Raw genomic sequence first — 15,889 nt, 5'->3', positions numbered from 1 at the left:
ACTGGCATAGAAAAAGACTTTGTGAACAAATCCTCAGTAGCACAGGAACTAGCAGAAAGAATCAACAACTGGGATCTCATCTTATTAAAAAGCTTCTGTACTGCAAAAGAAACCATCAGCAGAACTAAGAGACAACCTACAATGTGGGAAAAAAATTTTACCAGCTGTTCCTTTATATATCTAGAATATATAAAGAACTCAAAACAATCAGCCCTCCCCAAATATAAAGACCCGATTCAAAAATGGGCATCCGAAATGAACAGACCTTTCTCAGACAAAGAAGTAAAAGCAGCAAAGTAAATATATGAAAAAGTGCTCCACATCACTGATGATGCAGATGAAAACAACACTGAGATTCCACCTCACCCCACAAAGAATGGCTGCTATCAAGAAATCACACAATAAAAAATGTTGGCGTGGTTGTGAGGAGAAAGGAACCCTTCTCCATTGTTGGTGGGAGTGCAGACTGGTGCAACCACTGCAGAAATCAATATGGAGATACCTCAAAGAACGGGGACTGGAGGTTCCATTTAACCCAGCCATCCCTCTGCTGGATATCTTTCCAAAAGATCTAAAATAATCATATCACAGTGATGTATGTGCACCCATCTTTATAGCAGCACAGTTTATTATAGCTAAAACTTGGAAACAGCCCATTTGCCCATCAGTTGGAAAGTGGATAAAGCAGATGTGGTTTTTCTATAAAATGGAATATTATTCAGCCATAAAGAACGAGAAAATAGATTCATTCATAGGAAAATGGATACATATTGAAGATATACTCCTAAGTGAAATACATAAGTCACACATGTGTAAATACCGAATAGTTTCTCTGGTGTGAATAATCTGCAATAATACATAAGATCCTAATAAGATTACTGACAATGTGAAATGGGAAGAAAGGGGCTAAAGCTGTAGGGAAGGTGGGATGAGTAGGGGAAGGGTAATAAGGGAAAAGAAAATAATGTGAGATATGAAAAGATGAAAATAAAGTGTTTGCAGATGGAGGGGAGGAGGAGGTGAAGGGAGGGCAGGGACAGGGGGAAAAAATGAGAACCAAGACCTGTCATGTAGAGGTACAAGTTCCCAACAATGAATGTAACTGTACTGTATCCCTAAAATGTACCTAAAATAAACTCAATTAAAGCTGAAAAAAAATTAGCTTTAAGAACTAGTGTTACTCCAAGTTTTTGTCATAGTGGCAAAGGTTACAAGTTACCTAACCACTGTCCATTCTATTTTCTTTATTTTTGGCAGAACTACTTAGATAGTTGTGGGCATCCCTGTATCTGGTTAAAACAAAAAACACAGAAAAATTGAGAAGTCACATTTTCTAGTCTTGCCTGAAAAGGAGTAGGGCAGATGGCATTTGGAGGTGGCAGTGATAGGGAGGGGCTCCTTTTCTATTGTTTTCAAAGCTGTTAGTGGTCCTTGCACAACTCCTCAGCAACTGCCAATCCTGCTCAATGCTTTAGGTACCATCTGTACTAACCGCACAAAGATATCTCAAATCCATGAAAGCATGGTCAAGATTGGCAGGGAGTTACTGACCCTGAAAACACGATTCAATCATTTGATCTGGCAATGGGTTAATAGCATCCATCTTCCTTAGCCTCAGATATGTTCTATACCCTTTTCCAGATGTCACCAGCGAGACTAAGTCTAACCTGTTCACAACATTACTACACTCACCGATGTTCATACTCTTGGTTTCCTTTCCTTGACTCACTTCACCAATCACTGAACTGTGTTTCCCAGGATCACCAAATCGACTGCTTGATCTCAAATCCTGGTCACCTATCAAGTAACCAAATGTAAGATATCATCTCTGGACTAAGGTGGGACTTCTTTTGAATAAAAAAACCTAAACACCACTAGCTTAAGCCTCAGTTTTTTGAGTTTTCCATCATATGCTGTTAAACCTCATCTTATCTGACCCAATTAGCCATGTGACGAGATGATACCTTTTCATTTTGGAGGTGGGAAGCGCTGGGTATTAAATCCAGAGCTTTTTGAATACTAAGCATGTCCTCCACCACTGAGCTACACCCCAACCCCAATGTTACTGATACTTTATTATGTTTAAATCACCATCTACTACCAGATCCTTTTCTAATATAGAACTGTTGTTAAAGATCAAATGGCAGAAGAGGAATTTGAAAGCCTTTAGATTGGGTAAATTCTGAAAATTGCTAAAAAGAAATGTTGAAAATTATGTTTTAAATGTTTACTTGTAGCAAATAAATTTCCACAAATATATGGCCTCCACACTAAATGATGAAGTAAAAGTAAATCCCAGTTCTTACAGACTCATCCACAGCTTTGAAATTATTGAACACCTACTTCTTCCTGAAAAAATGTATCATTATTTGGCCCTTGGAAACCACTCTTTGGAGGATCCTTTTCAGAGGACTTTGCCGATTCCTTCTCATTGTGAGCTGGAGCGCCAGGGCTCAGTCCTTGGCTTATCTGTCCGTGTTATCTACAAACACTGTTTATCTGATCCTGTAACTTGAACTGATATCCTTCATGCTTTCATGCTGATCCTGGATCTTAAATTTCTATCTTCAGCTTTAACCTCCCTTCTGAAATTGAGACCCAGAAATAATCACTTATAAAATGCAGGGAATTAGCTGATTTACAAATTGCATATGAACAAAAACCAGGTCAAATTATTATTGCAGTCAGCCCTTGTTTCAGTGACAGCTAATAACTGCACAGGCCACAAGTCTATGGAACTATCCTTAATTCCTCACTTCTCTTTCAACACTGCATTCTACCAGTCAACCCTATCAACTCTATGTTTAACTGCCCCTAAAATCAGACTCCTTCTCCCTTACATCTTCAGCACAAACAGTTATCATTTACTGCTTCACACGCCTCCCGTTTGGTCTTCCAAACCTACTCTTGCACACACACTGTATCTTCCAAACATCAGCATGTTCCTTCTAAAAATTCAAGTTACATCAATGCATTGCTCAACTTTTCTAATGTATTCACATGGAATTCTAGGTTTCCACCTATAGAACCCTGTGTAACGGACTCCCAGTGTTTCTTCCACTTTATCATCTGCCACTCACCCCATCATTCACTGTTTGTCTCAGTGAGCTCTGTGCTGGTCCTTTTACACATCGTGAAGCAACTTCCCAGTCTTCTAACTTGCTGTGCCCTCCATCTAGAGCACCCTTTCCCAAGCCAACTGCATGATTCTTCCCATCACTCTTTAAAGTCCCCACTGAAGTGAAGGCTCAATAACTCTCTGAAGGCACCTCACCCAGCTGTCTCACTTCCATACTCTATTCCTTTAGTCTTTAATTTTTCAACATACTTACAGCCACTTCACTTATCAAAGGCACTACCTACCTACACTAAAAGTTTGAGAAGAGCAAGAACTCTGTCATATATATTTGTGGGGGGGAGGCACCAGGGATCAAACTCAGGTCCTTGCGCTTGCAACGCAGGCAGCAGAACCACTGAGCTAAATCCCTGGCCCTCTGTCTTATATTTTATTCACTGCATATCTGCAGCATCTGGACAGTTACCCAGAACAGTGGAGGCATACTACAAATATTTTAGTGAATGAATAAGTGATTGGATTATAATCACTTTTCATCAAATAATTACCTTTTGCAACCACCAATTCAAATAGCTGATCATAGTCTGAATATTCAAGAAAGATAAGTGTACTTCTGAATATATCTGGTAACAGGTTTTTTTTTCTATTTTCCCATTGATCAAGGAATTGCCCCCTTTCATAAAAAGGCACAGCTGAGCAGAAGCTGAACTACGACAATCACATTTCTACTAGGATTGCTCAGTAGAAGAAATACTATATATACAGGAAAAATCTACACTTTTCTGTAACTGCTCTTTCCATGTTAGTCAAGATGCTAACTAAAAACCAGAAAGCTGGCAACTATTTGCACAATTGTTAAAATGAAATGCTGACTGGGTCCAGTGGGCTTCTAAAATGTATTGGTACAATGAAGTAAAGAGATGACAGGAAAAGAAAGGTCAGCAACACAAAGTGCACTAATACTGCTTTTTATTTCATGAAGTCCAAATTATTGCAAGCATTGATTTTAAGAACATTTTATGTAGACAGTTTTGAAAGGCAAAAAGAGACACAAAATATACACACATGAAGAGTGATCACTAGAGAATTCGAAGTAATTCAGAACAAAGATCAGAACATTATTTGAAGAGTGGAGATCTTGAGAAACCGTGCACACTAAAATGAAAATATACAATGAAAGTAGAACTGTACACATCTGCATTTCACAATTTAAATGACACAAGTTAATGATGAAGTAGGAAAAGGTCGTTGTGAGCAACTTTCAATCATTCATTTCCCAATGCAGATCTTTAATTCTACACCCACATCTCTGAATTCTATCCACTTATTAGTCAAATAAAATTTTCCTAAAAAGCTAGAAACAGGATCAGAGATTTATAAGTATTCATTATCAGAAGAAATGGAAAAGGTGTTTCCACTGAAAGGCCTCTGATTCCTAGATTCTCCACCTACTGTAAACCAGTTAAAAGTCTACCCTGATGTGTCAAAGCTTGGAAATGGGAATGTTGTACAACCCTGGACTTCATTCTGGTTATTCCCTACAAGGCAGAGAGGAAGAGGAAGGTATAAGTGGGTCCCTAGACCCCAAAGAAGGATTCAGACACACACACACGTGCGCACACACACACACATCTATATATACTTAATGTCTACTCCCAACTAATGATACAAATGATTTGGGGAAGTGAATTAGGATTATTGATCATTGATTTAAAAGGCCATACTTCAAAGTGGTTTTTTTTTTATCTTCATCTCTAATTCAGGTAAACTAAAATAGACAAGTTAATTTTAACTTTGGAAAATAAACATTCAGCTTACATAAGACATATGTTCTTATAAAGTAAACATATATATAAATAGTTTCTTTTAAAACTAGTTTTGTCATGCTCCTAATGTCCTTAAAATCTGTACTACAAAGGCCACAGGTGTATTTTTCAAGGAGTGTTTCAAGGGCTGCTGATACCCTTTTGCTGGCAAAACATCAGACTGATTAATCAATACAAGATTTTTTTAAAAACCTGTGTTTCTCAGATTATACAATGCATCAAAATCACTTGGAGGACTTGTTAAACTACAGAACACTGAGCCACACACACAGTTTCAGATTCAGTTTGTCTGAAGTGAGGCTTCAGCATCTGCATTTTCTAAACGTTCCCAGTTGATGTTGACTCTGCTAGTACAAGAACCATTCAAGAGTCATTGTTTTAAACCATTAATTTATAAGTTCTTTAAGGAGCAGTGTAAGATTAGAACCAAAGATCCAATGGTATTTACTAAACTCTCTTTGCAACTATGGCCAGAGACAACCCTTGAGAAACTCATTCTTTTTAAAACTGCCTCCTTCGTATCAACGTTAGCGCCCAGGGAACAAGAGTCCTGATCACCATTAGCTTAGCGGTTTGGTTCTGCAATGGCTGGACTGGAGCACTTCCTATTTCTCATCAGAAGGGCTATAATCTACCATGTGTCTCCAGATGCCCTGCTACATATCTCTACCCAGGAGGTCTATCTCATCCAAGAGGAAGTCCATGTCCTCCCGGCTTACTTGAGGGCTAATTACCACCTGACGGAAGAAGTTCACCTTTCCCCGGTGCTGCTGGTAGCCCAGCATGAGGCTTCCCTTCTTCATCATCCTCTCTTTGATGGCTGGGGCCACCTGTGAGGAGAAAAGAGAGGGAGGTGAAACATCAGAGCGCCAAAGCACATTTTAATCGGCCATTCTCCTGTAGACAGCCCGTTCTTATGTGCACAAGGCTGACACTATAATAATTATAATAATTTATTGTGAACTAATATAGATGATTCAGCTATTCTAGACATACTGCTTATTATTATAGTTTATACTAATATGCTCATTTATAGACAAGGACATTAAGGTATATGGAAGTTAAATAAATATCCCTTATCCCAGGCAGTCTCACTCTAAATTCAGGCCTGAAATCTAAATCATTACACAATGCTATCCCTAAAAATCAAATTATGGCCTCAGGTGTAATAGTCTCAAAGGTATCAAGTGTTACATTCCTAAATTTATCTCAACTAAAAAACAGTTTAGGGGGCCAGGGATTTGGTTCAATGGTTCTGTAGCCTGCCTCGCAAGCACCGAGGCCCGAGTTCGATCCCCAGTACCAAAAAACAAACAAACAAAAAAAACCAAAAAACAACTTAGGGTACCTTGAATAAAGAAAAAAAATTAGCAATGTTTATTTTTCTTAGTACATGTTTGCAGTACATAATGATTACATTCATCATGGGGGGATGGAACATGTAAATAACACATCTCAATCTTTTCACTTCATTATAGATGGGGCAAAAGCATCATGAAGTTGTGTAACATGGAAAAGACACCATGACTGTTATGTGCGGTTATTAGCTTTTTTATAAGAACCTACATTTTTCTGTCAATTATTGTGCTTTTAAAATATATGGCTGAAGCAAAGACCCTAGAAGAAATGAAAGTTTGATATTACCCTCATACACAAAATATAAACACTCTGCCTTTTACTAAGAGGTCTAAAAGTGGTAATAAAATTAGGAAGCGTATATTTTATGAAGTATTTATAGCTGACATGAAAAATATTGGCCCTGATAATCTAAATGTAAAAATTTTTCTAAAAGTTTAATGTGTAAAGAAATTATTCCATTTTAAGAACCACATGGAAAATCAGTCCATTTTCAAATCAATAGTAAGACCACCCAAGAGCTAGATTGCAAACTTCTGAAACAGCAAAGTTAACTTTTGAAATACCAAGCTAAAAATTTAACAGCACACTCCTGGGTTGAAAATACAAGCAAAAATTTCCATTTGAATTTTATTTCAGCTCTCTGAAAACCTTTTGCGTGTGTCCTACATATGTATGTGGGAAGGGAACACCATGAACAAACTTTGTGTTTTCAGAAAGATGAGATTTAGTCTATCTAGAAGTTATAAAGCATATATTAACAATTCCAGGGAGAATGTGCTTCTAAACTTAGATGAGGGGATAATTCTAAACTTAGATGAGGGGCAAATTCTCAGCGCCTATCAACTTATCTCTCACAGTATAATGTCCCATATACTCTGATCTTTCGTTATGTGTTTCCTTAGATACAATCCCCCTACAACCCCAAAGGCAGGGCAGTCTACTTCATTTGACATTCAACAAAACCTTGATCTGTTCTGAAGATGATGGAAAAATCCAGTTTGAGAGCTCTGGAGAGATGATGTGTTGAACATTTCAGAGCCCTTTCAAGAGAGGTCCAAGGGCAATTTTAACAATGTTTTCTTGCTATGTGCTAATTTTAGTGCCTAAGTTTTGCAACATAGACTACATTGTGACTACAACAAGAACAACAAAACATTTTATTCAGCAAAGTCACCTTGCTTCATAGCAAAAAACTTCAGATCTTTTCATATAAAGACATTTTAGATGTACAGACCCTTGCCCTTGAGTAAGGCACAAAGCTGTGATTCTATGGGAAAAACACACAGCACAAGAAGCAAACTTTTAAGCCAAATTTCATCACTGTTTTCCAATATTATAAAGAAGTGTCTAAATATCTGTATGACTCAGAGAACTAGTTAACAGATATTTTATGGATGTATCCACGAACTACAGAGATTAGCTCCTGGAGGGAGGCAAGCAAAAAGCAAAATCTACTTTATACAATATTTCATGGGAAAAAAATCAGAAAGAAATCTAAAGGGTGATACTTATCAAATCTTTATTACAAATTAGTATTGATGTAATGGCAGTAAAATTGTCATTATTAAATATTTGCTAACAAATATTTCACCAATCCTTTACAATTTGAAATATTCTTTCACCTTCTCCATTCTCATAAACTCAAATTAAAACTTATTTAAAATGAAACTATGCATTTGCAATTTAGGGACTAAGAATGTTCCCATTGGCAGCCAGTTTATCACCTTTGCGCTTTCACAAATCAACCACTTTCTATTTATAAAGCTGTAAGTATAATCCAATGCTGTGCAATTTGGATATTCTCTTTTGCTGATCACAGCAGAGAAACAGTCTTAATCTGACAGGATGGAATATTTACAGGGGAAAGAAAATATGCACAAACTGAATGTAAGTATCTGAATATTGCCCCTAAATGGAGCATGCATAGTGGAAAGCAATTTGGCAGGAGTGAGATTGCTTTCCAGTTCTCAATTATTTTACTGCTGGTTTTCCTTCAAATTGTAAATCAAATTCTTTTCTTGTGCCTCAGTGCACTGGTTTCTGCATCTTAAGTGGTGGAAGATCCTGACATTTCTATTTGGTTGCACAGCAATTTAACTACACGTTTCTGTAGAATTTCTGTTTTTCCCCCCTTAAATTATATTCCAGCAATGATTTAGTCATTTAAACAGAATTTTGTTGTCATACTGCTGCAGCACATAATAGCTTTGGATATTTAAAAGTTTCTTAAACTAGAGGAAAACTGAAATGACTCTCTCTAGTAACACATAGCAATTTGATGAGCAACTGTCAAGGCAAGGTCACAGCTGTTGATGAAAATAAAAAGGTAATGTCCATGAAACAGGATTTCTTTTGAAGAATGTGTTACATACTTAATGTTAAGAAGAACATTATTTTTTCAATATACAAAGTATATCTCAAATTATCGGTGGGGAAGGACTAGCTTTACTTTTTAATGCAATACAGACAATATGTTGTGAAATACAATAAAAATTAATTGTTGGAAAAAAATTGAAAAACACACAAACTTACTTTTTTAAGTCTTACATTCAACCTTTAAATTATTATGGTAAGTTACTCTAAAAGCTTTTAAACAGTGACTTTGGTTTTCCATATTTTTCTTATTGTAGACTTACAACAAATAGCTCACGGATGTGCATGAGGCTGTGACCATACTCTGAGGAGTGCTGTTTCCCTTTAGGGTGGATATTATTTTATCTATGAATCCTGATGTTATTTACATACTTATTTCTGCTTCCTGACATAGTTTCCACGCCATTTGGAATAGTGTTATTGCATTTCACCACACCACCACACTACACCTCTCTGATTGACCTAAAATTTTCCCAATTGCCTCATTTTGATTTTGCTTCATTTGAAATGGTATTTTATTGAAATTCCAGACCCACTCATGAAACCTCTAAATCAGTTCTTCAAAGGCTGGTCCAGAGATTATAATAGTAAATGATTTGAAATATTCTAGGTTCTTTACACATCTCTGTCTTATCAGTTGCTATGTGGGTGATAGTCACATTTTTCACCTATAAATTTGGCGTAGAGTGACATCCTGGTTGGCTAAGAAAACAAACCTATAATTAAATGAATTGATCCTTTTGTAGCAAATAAGAAAGGCAAAGACCACATAGGCTACTACTGTCTGTTAAGATAGCAAGGATATTTGGAATTTCTAATAAAAGCAAAGAGATTAGTGTTTTGCTAAATCATTTTCTAAAGCATGAATATATTTATATTTTTCAAATTGTAGATTTTAGGCAGTTTCCTCAATTTCAGTTTCATTAATTCAATCTCTCCCAAGGTAGCGAAGATTATTTGGGTTTTGAGAGGCTAAACTCATAATGATTTGCAGATCTTTGGGAAAGAGCACAGTATAACCAGGTAGATTAAATATATGAAGAGTAAACTGAAAATTTTTATTGCAATAAAATATTATCAAATAATTTATGCCCCATACCAAATGTAAATATTATAATGTTTGGAATCTATACAAACTCTAATTTGAAATCTTGTATTTAATTTCTCTTTATCCACACTAAGCTTCATGCATCTTTGTCCTCTTCTGTCATTCTCAGAAGAGAATTCCGACTTAAGTGAACTACTCTTTCCAATTCATGGTTAAGCAATTATATCTAAAAAAGAATAGTGGGGGCTGGTTCAGATGTTATCCTTGAATTGCATTTGTTATGGATGAGGGTGGCAAACTTCTTTCTTATAAAAGGCCAGACAGCAAATATTGTAGACTTTGCAAGCAATGAACTCTCTGAGGCACATACTTAACTTTACCATTATAACTTGAAAGCAGCCAGAGACAACATATAAACAAATGAGTATGGCTGTGTTCTAATAAAACTTTCTACGGACAATGAAATTTAATGCATAACTTTTATATGCCATGAAATACTATACTGCTTTTTATTCTTGTATAGTCATTCAAGAATGTAAAACCTATTCCTAACTGCCAGGCTGTATATAGTCAAATAAGCGACAAGCTAGATTTGACCATGGACCATCCCTTACCTTCCCTCTGATCTAACTGGAAAAAGGACATCATGATATATAAAACTACCCCTACAAAGGACAAAGTGCACAGAAAATTATGCTTATTGAATGTGTCTCAGAAGTTTAGTATTGAGCCCAGAAATTATAAAGGTCTTAACTCTTCTCCAATAGAGCACAAAGAGCCACAGATGGGTTGGAATTGCCAGTATCGCTTTCCTTAAACACAATTTTTCTGGAACAATCAGAAAAAACAAATCACTTTATACTTTCCCCAAAAATAATGTGGATTCCAAATATGCTCCACCCTCTATATTAATTTTAAAAGGGTTCTGAGTAAGATTAAAATACGGATTATGAAAAATGTTGACATAAAACGCTCCCACTTTATACCTAGCACACAACCCAAATTGTTTTTGAGATTTAAATAACTCTTCCATTAAATCTCCTCATCTTCCTATTCTAATAGAAGACATCTCTGATTCTAAGGCCTGGCAGAGATGCACTGTGCATAAAGGTAGGTACTAGAATTCAGGAATGAACAGCATTAAGAGCCAGAAGTGATTAAATGGGGGAAATCTAAGTCTAAGTCTAAATCTAAGTCTAAGAGAATCAGCAGCACATACTGAAACAAATCTCAGCTCTTTGGTGGATCTTCACATACTATACCAAGAAACACATAGCTCACCCTGATTCAGAATCCTCAAGAGACAGTACGGTCAATCATCTGAGGAAAGCTAACCTAGAGAGAATGTCTAGCCAAACTGTAAGGCCCAATTTGGCAGATGTGGAAAATTAGACTTGTGAGAAAGTATGCCACTTCCTTTATTTGTTCTTTAATTTCTCTGGCACTGTCTACATACACCATAAAGCACTACAGTTGCCCTTTTATAAGTTAATGAATTTAAAGTCAATCAAATACCCATATTAGATCACAAAATCTGAAATATGGATTTACACCTCTGTTTTCCTTTTAGCTTCAATTGAAAAAAAAAAGTACATTCTTCAGTGGAAAAATGGATTCCATTTGTATGTGATGATAAAAGCACTCAATAATATGCCTCACATAAGAAATTCCTAAAAGCTTAATGAATATTTTATATTTTAACTAGATTTCTATCTGGGTTTCTTCTGATTGTAAATACTAACTGGATTTTCCTTTACACAGCCAATTCACATGTAGAATTAAAAAGAATTTTGAGTTAAGCATCTACATCTATATTTTCCAGATTCCAAACTCCTTGTGCCTCAGGAGGCTCATGCTAAAGTATAGTTATTAAGACAAAGCATTCCTTTATGACCAAATATACCACAGTACAAAGGAGAAAGTGTTTTCTTTAGCCATATAAAAAGGTTTGTTGGTGTGGTAATGGTTAGCTTCACATCTTTAAAATGTAGTAAATGAATATCTTATGTGACATTTGAAAATTTACCAGTTCACCAAAGAAGCTTTTCCTTTGTATTTCTAAATATATATGAGTAATTTACTCCTTGTCTGAAATGAGACTTCCTATACACCAGACATTTGCTCTCTCAAAACAGCTTTTGTCCTCAATCCTGAAATCTATTTTGGTTATCCTGTGTCAAACTGTAATTTCCACCCCCACTGAGGAAGAAACTAGGAGTTGCCAGAGCCAGTGCTGCAGCAGATCCATATTCCTTATAGCACTGGCCCCTTCCAAGAGTTGGAGGGGTCTTCTTACTTTACATACTTCTTCACTTTGCATTTTTTTCTTTCCTGACTTAGTTTTAGGTAAAATGATCCCTCCCACTTCCTGTCATTTCATCAAGTTACACATTTTCCTTTTGGAATAATAAGTGGCAGAAAAATGCTGCCTTCCATTGATAACTACTTGCCAAGTGAAAAGAGAAAGTTGATTCTTCCATTACTCTATGTAGAAAATATTCTACTACACAGTTTAACCCACTGTATCAATGAAGGATTTTAGAACATTTGTCTTAAAAATTTTGAACTAAGTGAAATTATTTCATATGCTGTTTTTCTTTCTTTCAACAAAAGAAATATGAATGCTTACAGCAATTTTATTCAAAACACAAATGTACTCTCACTACAAAAATGGGTAAAGAAGCTGTGGTATTATGTATACAATGGACTGACCAGTAAATGGGAATAAATTACTAAGGCAACATGAATGAATCTCCAATACATTATGGCATGTCAAAGAAGCCAGATTTAAAAATCTACTTACTTATTCCATTTATATGGCATTCTGAAAAAGAGAAACCATACAGCGAATAGATGAGTGGTTTCCAGAGGCTTGGGCCAAAGAAAGGGGTTGACCACAAAGACGCAACTTGAGGAAACTGTGTTAAGGGTGACAGTTTTCTCCCACATGGTTCCACTGGATTAGGAATTCTGCTAAAAGCTATTTTCTACAGGTCTCAGAGTCTAACATAAGGCCTTACCAGTGGCTAGCATCATGCAATCACTGAAATTCACATAACTGTATATATTAAAAGGTGGATTTTACCTCTATGTAACTTTTTTTTTTTTTTTTTTTTTTTTTTTTTTTTTTTTTGTACCAAGGATTGAACTCGGGCCTTGTGCTTGCAAGGCAGGCAGACCTCTATGTAACTTTAAGGTGAATAAAAGAATTTCACAAAGAAAACAGGTTCCAAGAAGATATGCAGCTCCATGAGGTCAGGCAGGTAACTGAAGCTACCAGCACCTCCATTTCCTCATTTCTAGGCGAGCAATGCTACTAATACCCTGCCTTTCTTCATAGGATTAATTAAAGCTCACTATGATACTGGAGGCGAAGCATGTGAAACTCAGCAGAAAAGACATCACATGTCAGAGACTATGTTCTTATTTAAGAAGAATCTAGAACACAAGCTCCAGGAAGAAAATTAAATTCTGAAGTGAGGTGTTTTCTTCTATTTCTGCCACTAACTGCACGCCCTTAAAGCAAGTCAGTTAACTTCTCTGAGGGTTTGAAAGTGAGAAGAGCTATGTTAACGACCCCTAGGTGGAAGGTACTAAGGTATTTGGACACAGCTGCACTGGAAGCTCTTCTCCATTGTGTACAGAGGGGAACGACGGAAACTGCATGTTTCCAGGCTTTCAGAGCTTCTATCAGACACCAGGTAACACACATTTAAAGGCATCTGCCATACTTACTCAACATAAATCATGTGTAATTATAGGAAATTTCACATGAGCTGTGATTAAGTTAACATAATTTCATTATGTTTCACTTTGAAGTTTTCTTTTGTATTTTGGAGACATTTCAAAAAGTGGTATTTCATGTGCTCCTAGTCAGTTCCTCTGTCCCGCATGCTTACTTTGTCTAATGGGTAAATAAAATAGCTTTATCCACGTTACAGTGACCGCATGTCCAGTTTCCTCAAGAGAGACCAAGTTTATCCCTTGTTTCCTATAATTATCAACAGCATTCCTTTTCAGCTTCCCAAGTGTCTCAGTTCAAACAATAAGCAGTGTAGAATTATACTTCTCGACTATGAAGAACTGATTTATCTTTTATAGATTCCAGATTTTATAGATTGTTACGTTGACTAAATAACATAATGCACTTAAACACATGGAGAACAAAGTGTAGCATCTGTTAAGCACTCAATATTAGGGACTAATATTATGCATTTCTTAAAAGGAATTTGTCATCAATTTATACTCATGCTTGGTCTTTTATTACACTGTTTCATTATTATCTCTTGATAAACATTGAAAGTGCTGTGAAAAACATGACTTGCAATTTCTTCTTTCTTCTCCCAACATGCAAACTATATTTAAATATTTGTGAGAAAGGCTAAGAGTTAGCAGTCTTAGAAATTAAATCTTGCACCTCATGTATGCAGCTAATATGTTAATCTTCTACTCAAAATCCAAGTTTTCTTCCAACACATTCAAAATAACCTTTTTTTCCTCCTTTTAAATAATAACAATCATTGATTATCTTGGTTTTTTTTTTTTTTTTTTTTTTGAGGGAGGATTGTGCCATTGAAATTTACTGTGTGCAGCGATGGGTTTCTATTGTATTCTAGAATTTTCTGTTATGTGTCAAAATTGAGAAGCATTTTATAACTAAAAGCTCCTTCTTTAGACACATGACAAGATCATATACTCAAAATGCAAGAGTTCAACTCTAGGATTGTGAAGTCAACTTCTGCTTTCCTCACATTTACATTTTTACCAAAAGAAGGTTGAAGAGCAATATTACTGTTCTTAAACGTACCTGCAAATAGACATCACTGGGACTCAGGCTCCAATTACAGCAACTGAACTGCAGTTTTAATGAGATAGGCCTGGTACTCTGTATATTTATGGGGTAAATCAAGTGCTTCCTCATATGTTATGAATTTGGGAAACCCTGAAGAATGATGCTCTTTAACCAGGACTTTGGGAGAGGCAATGCTGAAGTGGGAGGTGAGAGGTGTTCCGGACAGGGAAAGCAATTTTAAGGGAACAATCAACCAACGAATGGATAAAAGTGTGTCTTTTTTAATACAGTGGAGTGCTATTCTGCCATAAAGGATAAACTTAAGACATTTGTAGCTAAATGGATGCCCCTTGAGACCACACTCTTAAGTGAAATGAATCTGACACACATGTTCAAATATCACCTAGTTTCTCTGCTGTGAAGAACCAAAAGGGTAAATAAAAAGCAAAATGTCTAACAGATATTGTGAAATAGGAGGAAATGTTCAAATGGGGAGGGGAACAGGGAGAAGAAAGGAGGAAAGGAAGGAAAGGAAAGGGGAAAAAATGGAAACAAAGTTTTGGTAAATAAGGATAGGAAGGAGAGTTGAAAGGAGAGAAATGGGGAAAAAAAGAATCAAGATTTATCATGTACAAATTCCTTACGATGAATGTGACCATTATGTATATTTAAAAGATATCACTAAAATTAATTATTTATTAAACATATAAAGTGCTGTCTGAAACTGCAAAAAAATTTTTTGAAGGAGCAGAGGAGCACTAAATGGAAATCTTATCTTGGATTGCTCAGGTCAATTTTGCAAAATATACGTAAGTGACCTTCAAAGAAGATGTCAGCCAAATTTTTTGTTAGTCATGAAATCTGATAAAGTTTTCAAAACCTTTATCCATGGCCCAGGAAACAACACATCCTTTTGTTTTGATTGCTTTAATAGTCAACTTTTTCTTCAATATACTTTCTGCCATTCCTTGTTAAATTTTTGTCTTACTTCTTTGTACAACCCTTACTTGTTTTCCGAGATTTCTCTCACCATAATTTAGAGGAGATTTTTGTCAGAGTAAGTCTCTCAAGCTTTAATTATGTAAAATTGGTGGTCTACAGCCCATAAAATCATATGAATATAAGAGATCAATTCAGCTTTGCAGAACATGAAAAAATAAGTTGCGCTTGGACTGGACATGCCATATTCAAATATAAATGTTTACCCTTTTCTCCCTCAGGAGTACATCTGAAATTCAGATATGCACAAAATAAAAGTGTGCTTCAATTTAAAAGAACAGCCTCAGGTCTGCGATCACCCGGCGGCGTGCACGCGAGCTCCCGGCCTGCGCGACAACAGACCCAGGAAGGACCCAAGGACCCCAGAGGGGGTTTTTTGCAGCTGCCTGCCTGCCTGCCTGTCTGCGATCACCCGG

The 15,889-nt window shown here is 36.2% G+C and overlaps 1 protein-coding gene across 1 annotated transcript in view; it reads right to left on the bottom strand.

The window, feature by feature from the left end:
* Positions 1-4,940: 4,940 nt before the first annotated feature.
* Gadl1 (glutamate decarboxylase like 1) overlaps positions 4,941-15,889 on the bottom strand; it is a 170,054-nt gene continuing 159,105 nt past the window's right edge. Inside the window, exon 15 of the mRNA XM_033756998.1 lies at positions 4,941-5,732. Within this exon, the coding sequence (XP_033612889.1) occupies positions 5,559-5,732 (174 nt within the window). The 3' untranslated portion in view covers positions 4,941-5,558. The remainder of the gene's footprint in view (positions 5,733-15,889) is intronic.

The sequence above is a fragment of the Fukomys damarensis genome, unplaced genomic scaffold, assembly GCF_012274545.1.
Source record: "Fukomys damarensis isolate Sample0158 unplaced genomic scaffold, DMR_v1.0_HiC HiC_scaffold_28, whole genome shotgun sequence".
In the NCBI taxonomy this organism is placed as follows: domain Eukaryota; kingdom Metazoa; phylum Chordata; class Mammalia; order Rodentia; family Bathyergidae; genus Fukomys; species Fukomys damarensis.
The sequence above is the reverse complement of the archived record's forward strand: the minus strand, read 5'-3'. Positions and strand labels throughout refer to the sequence as shown.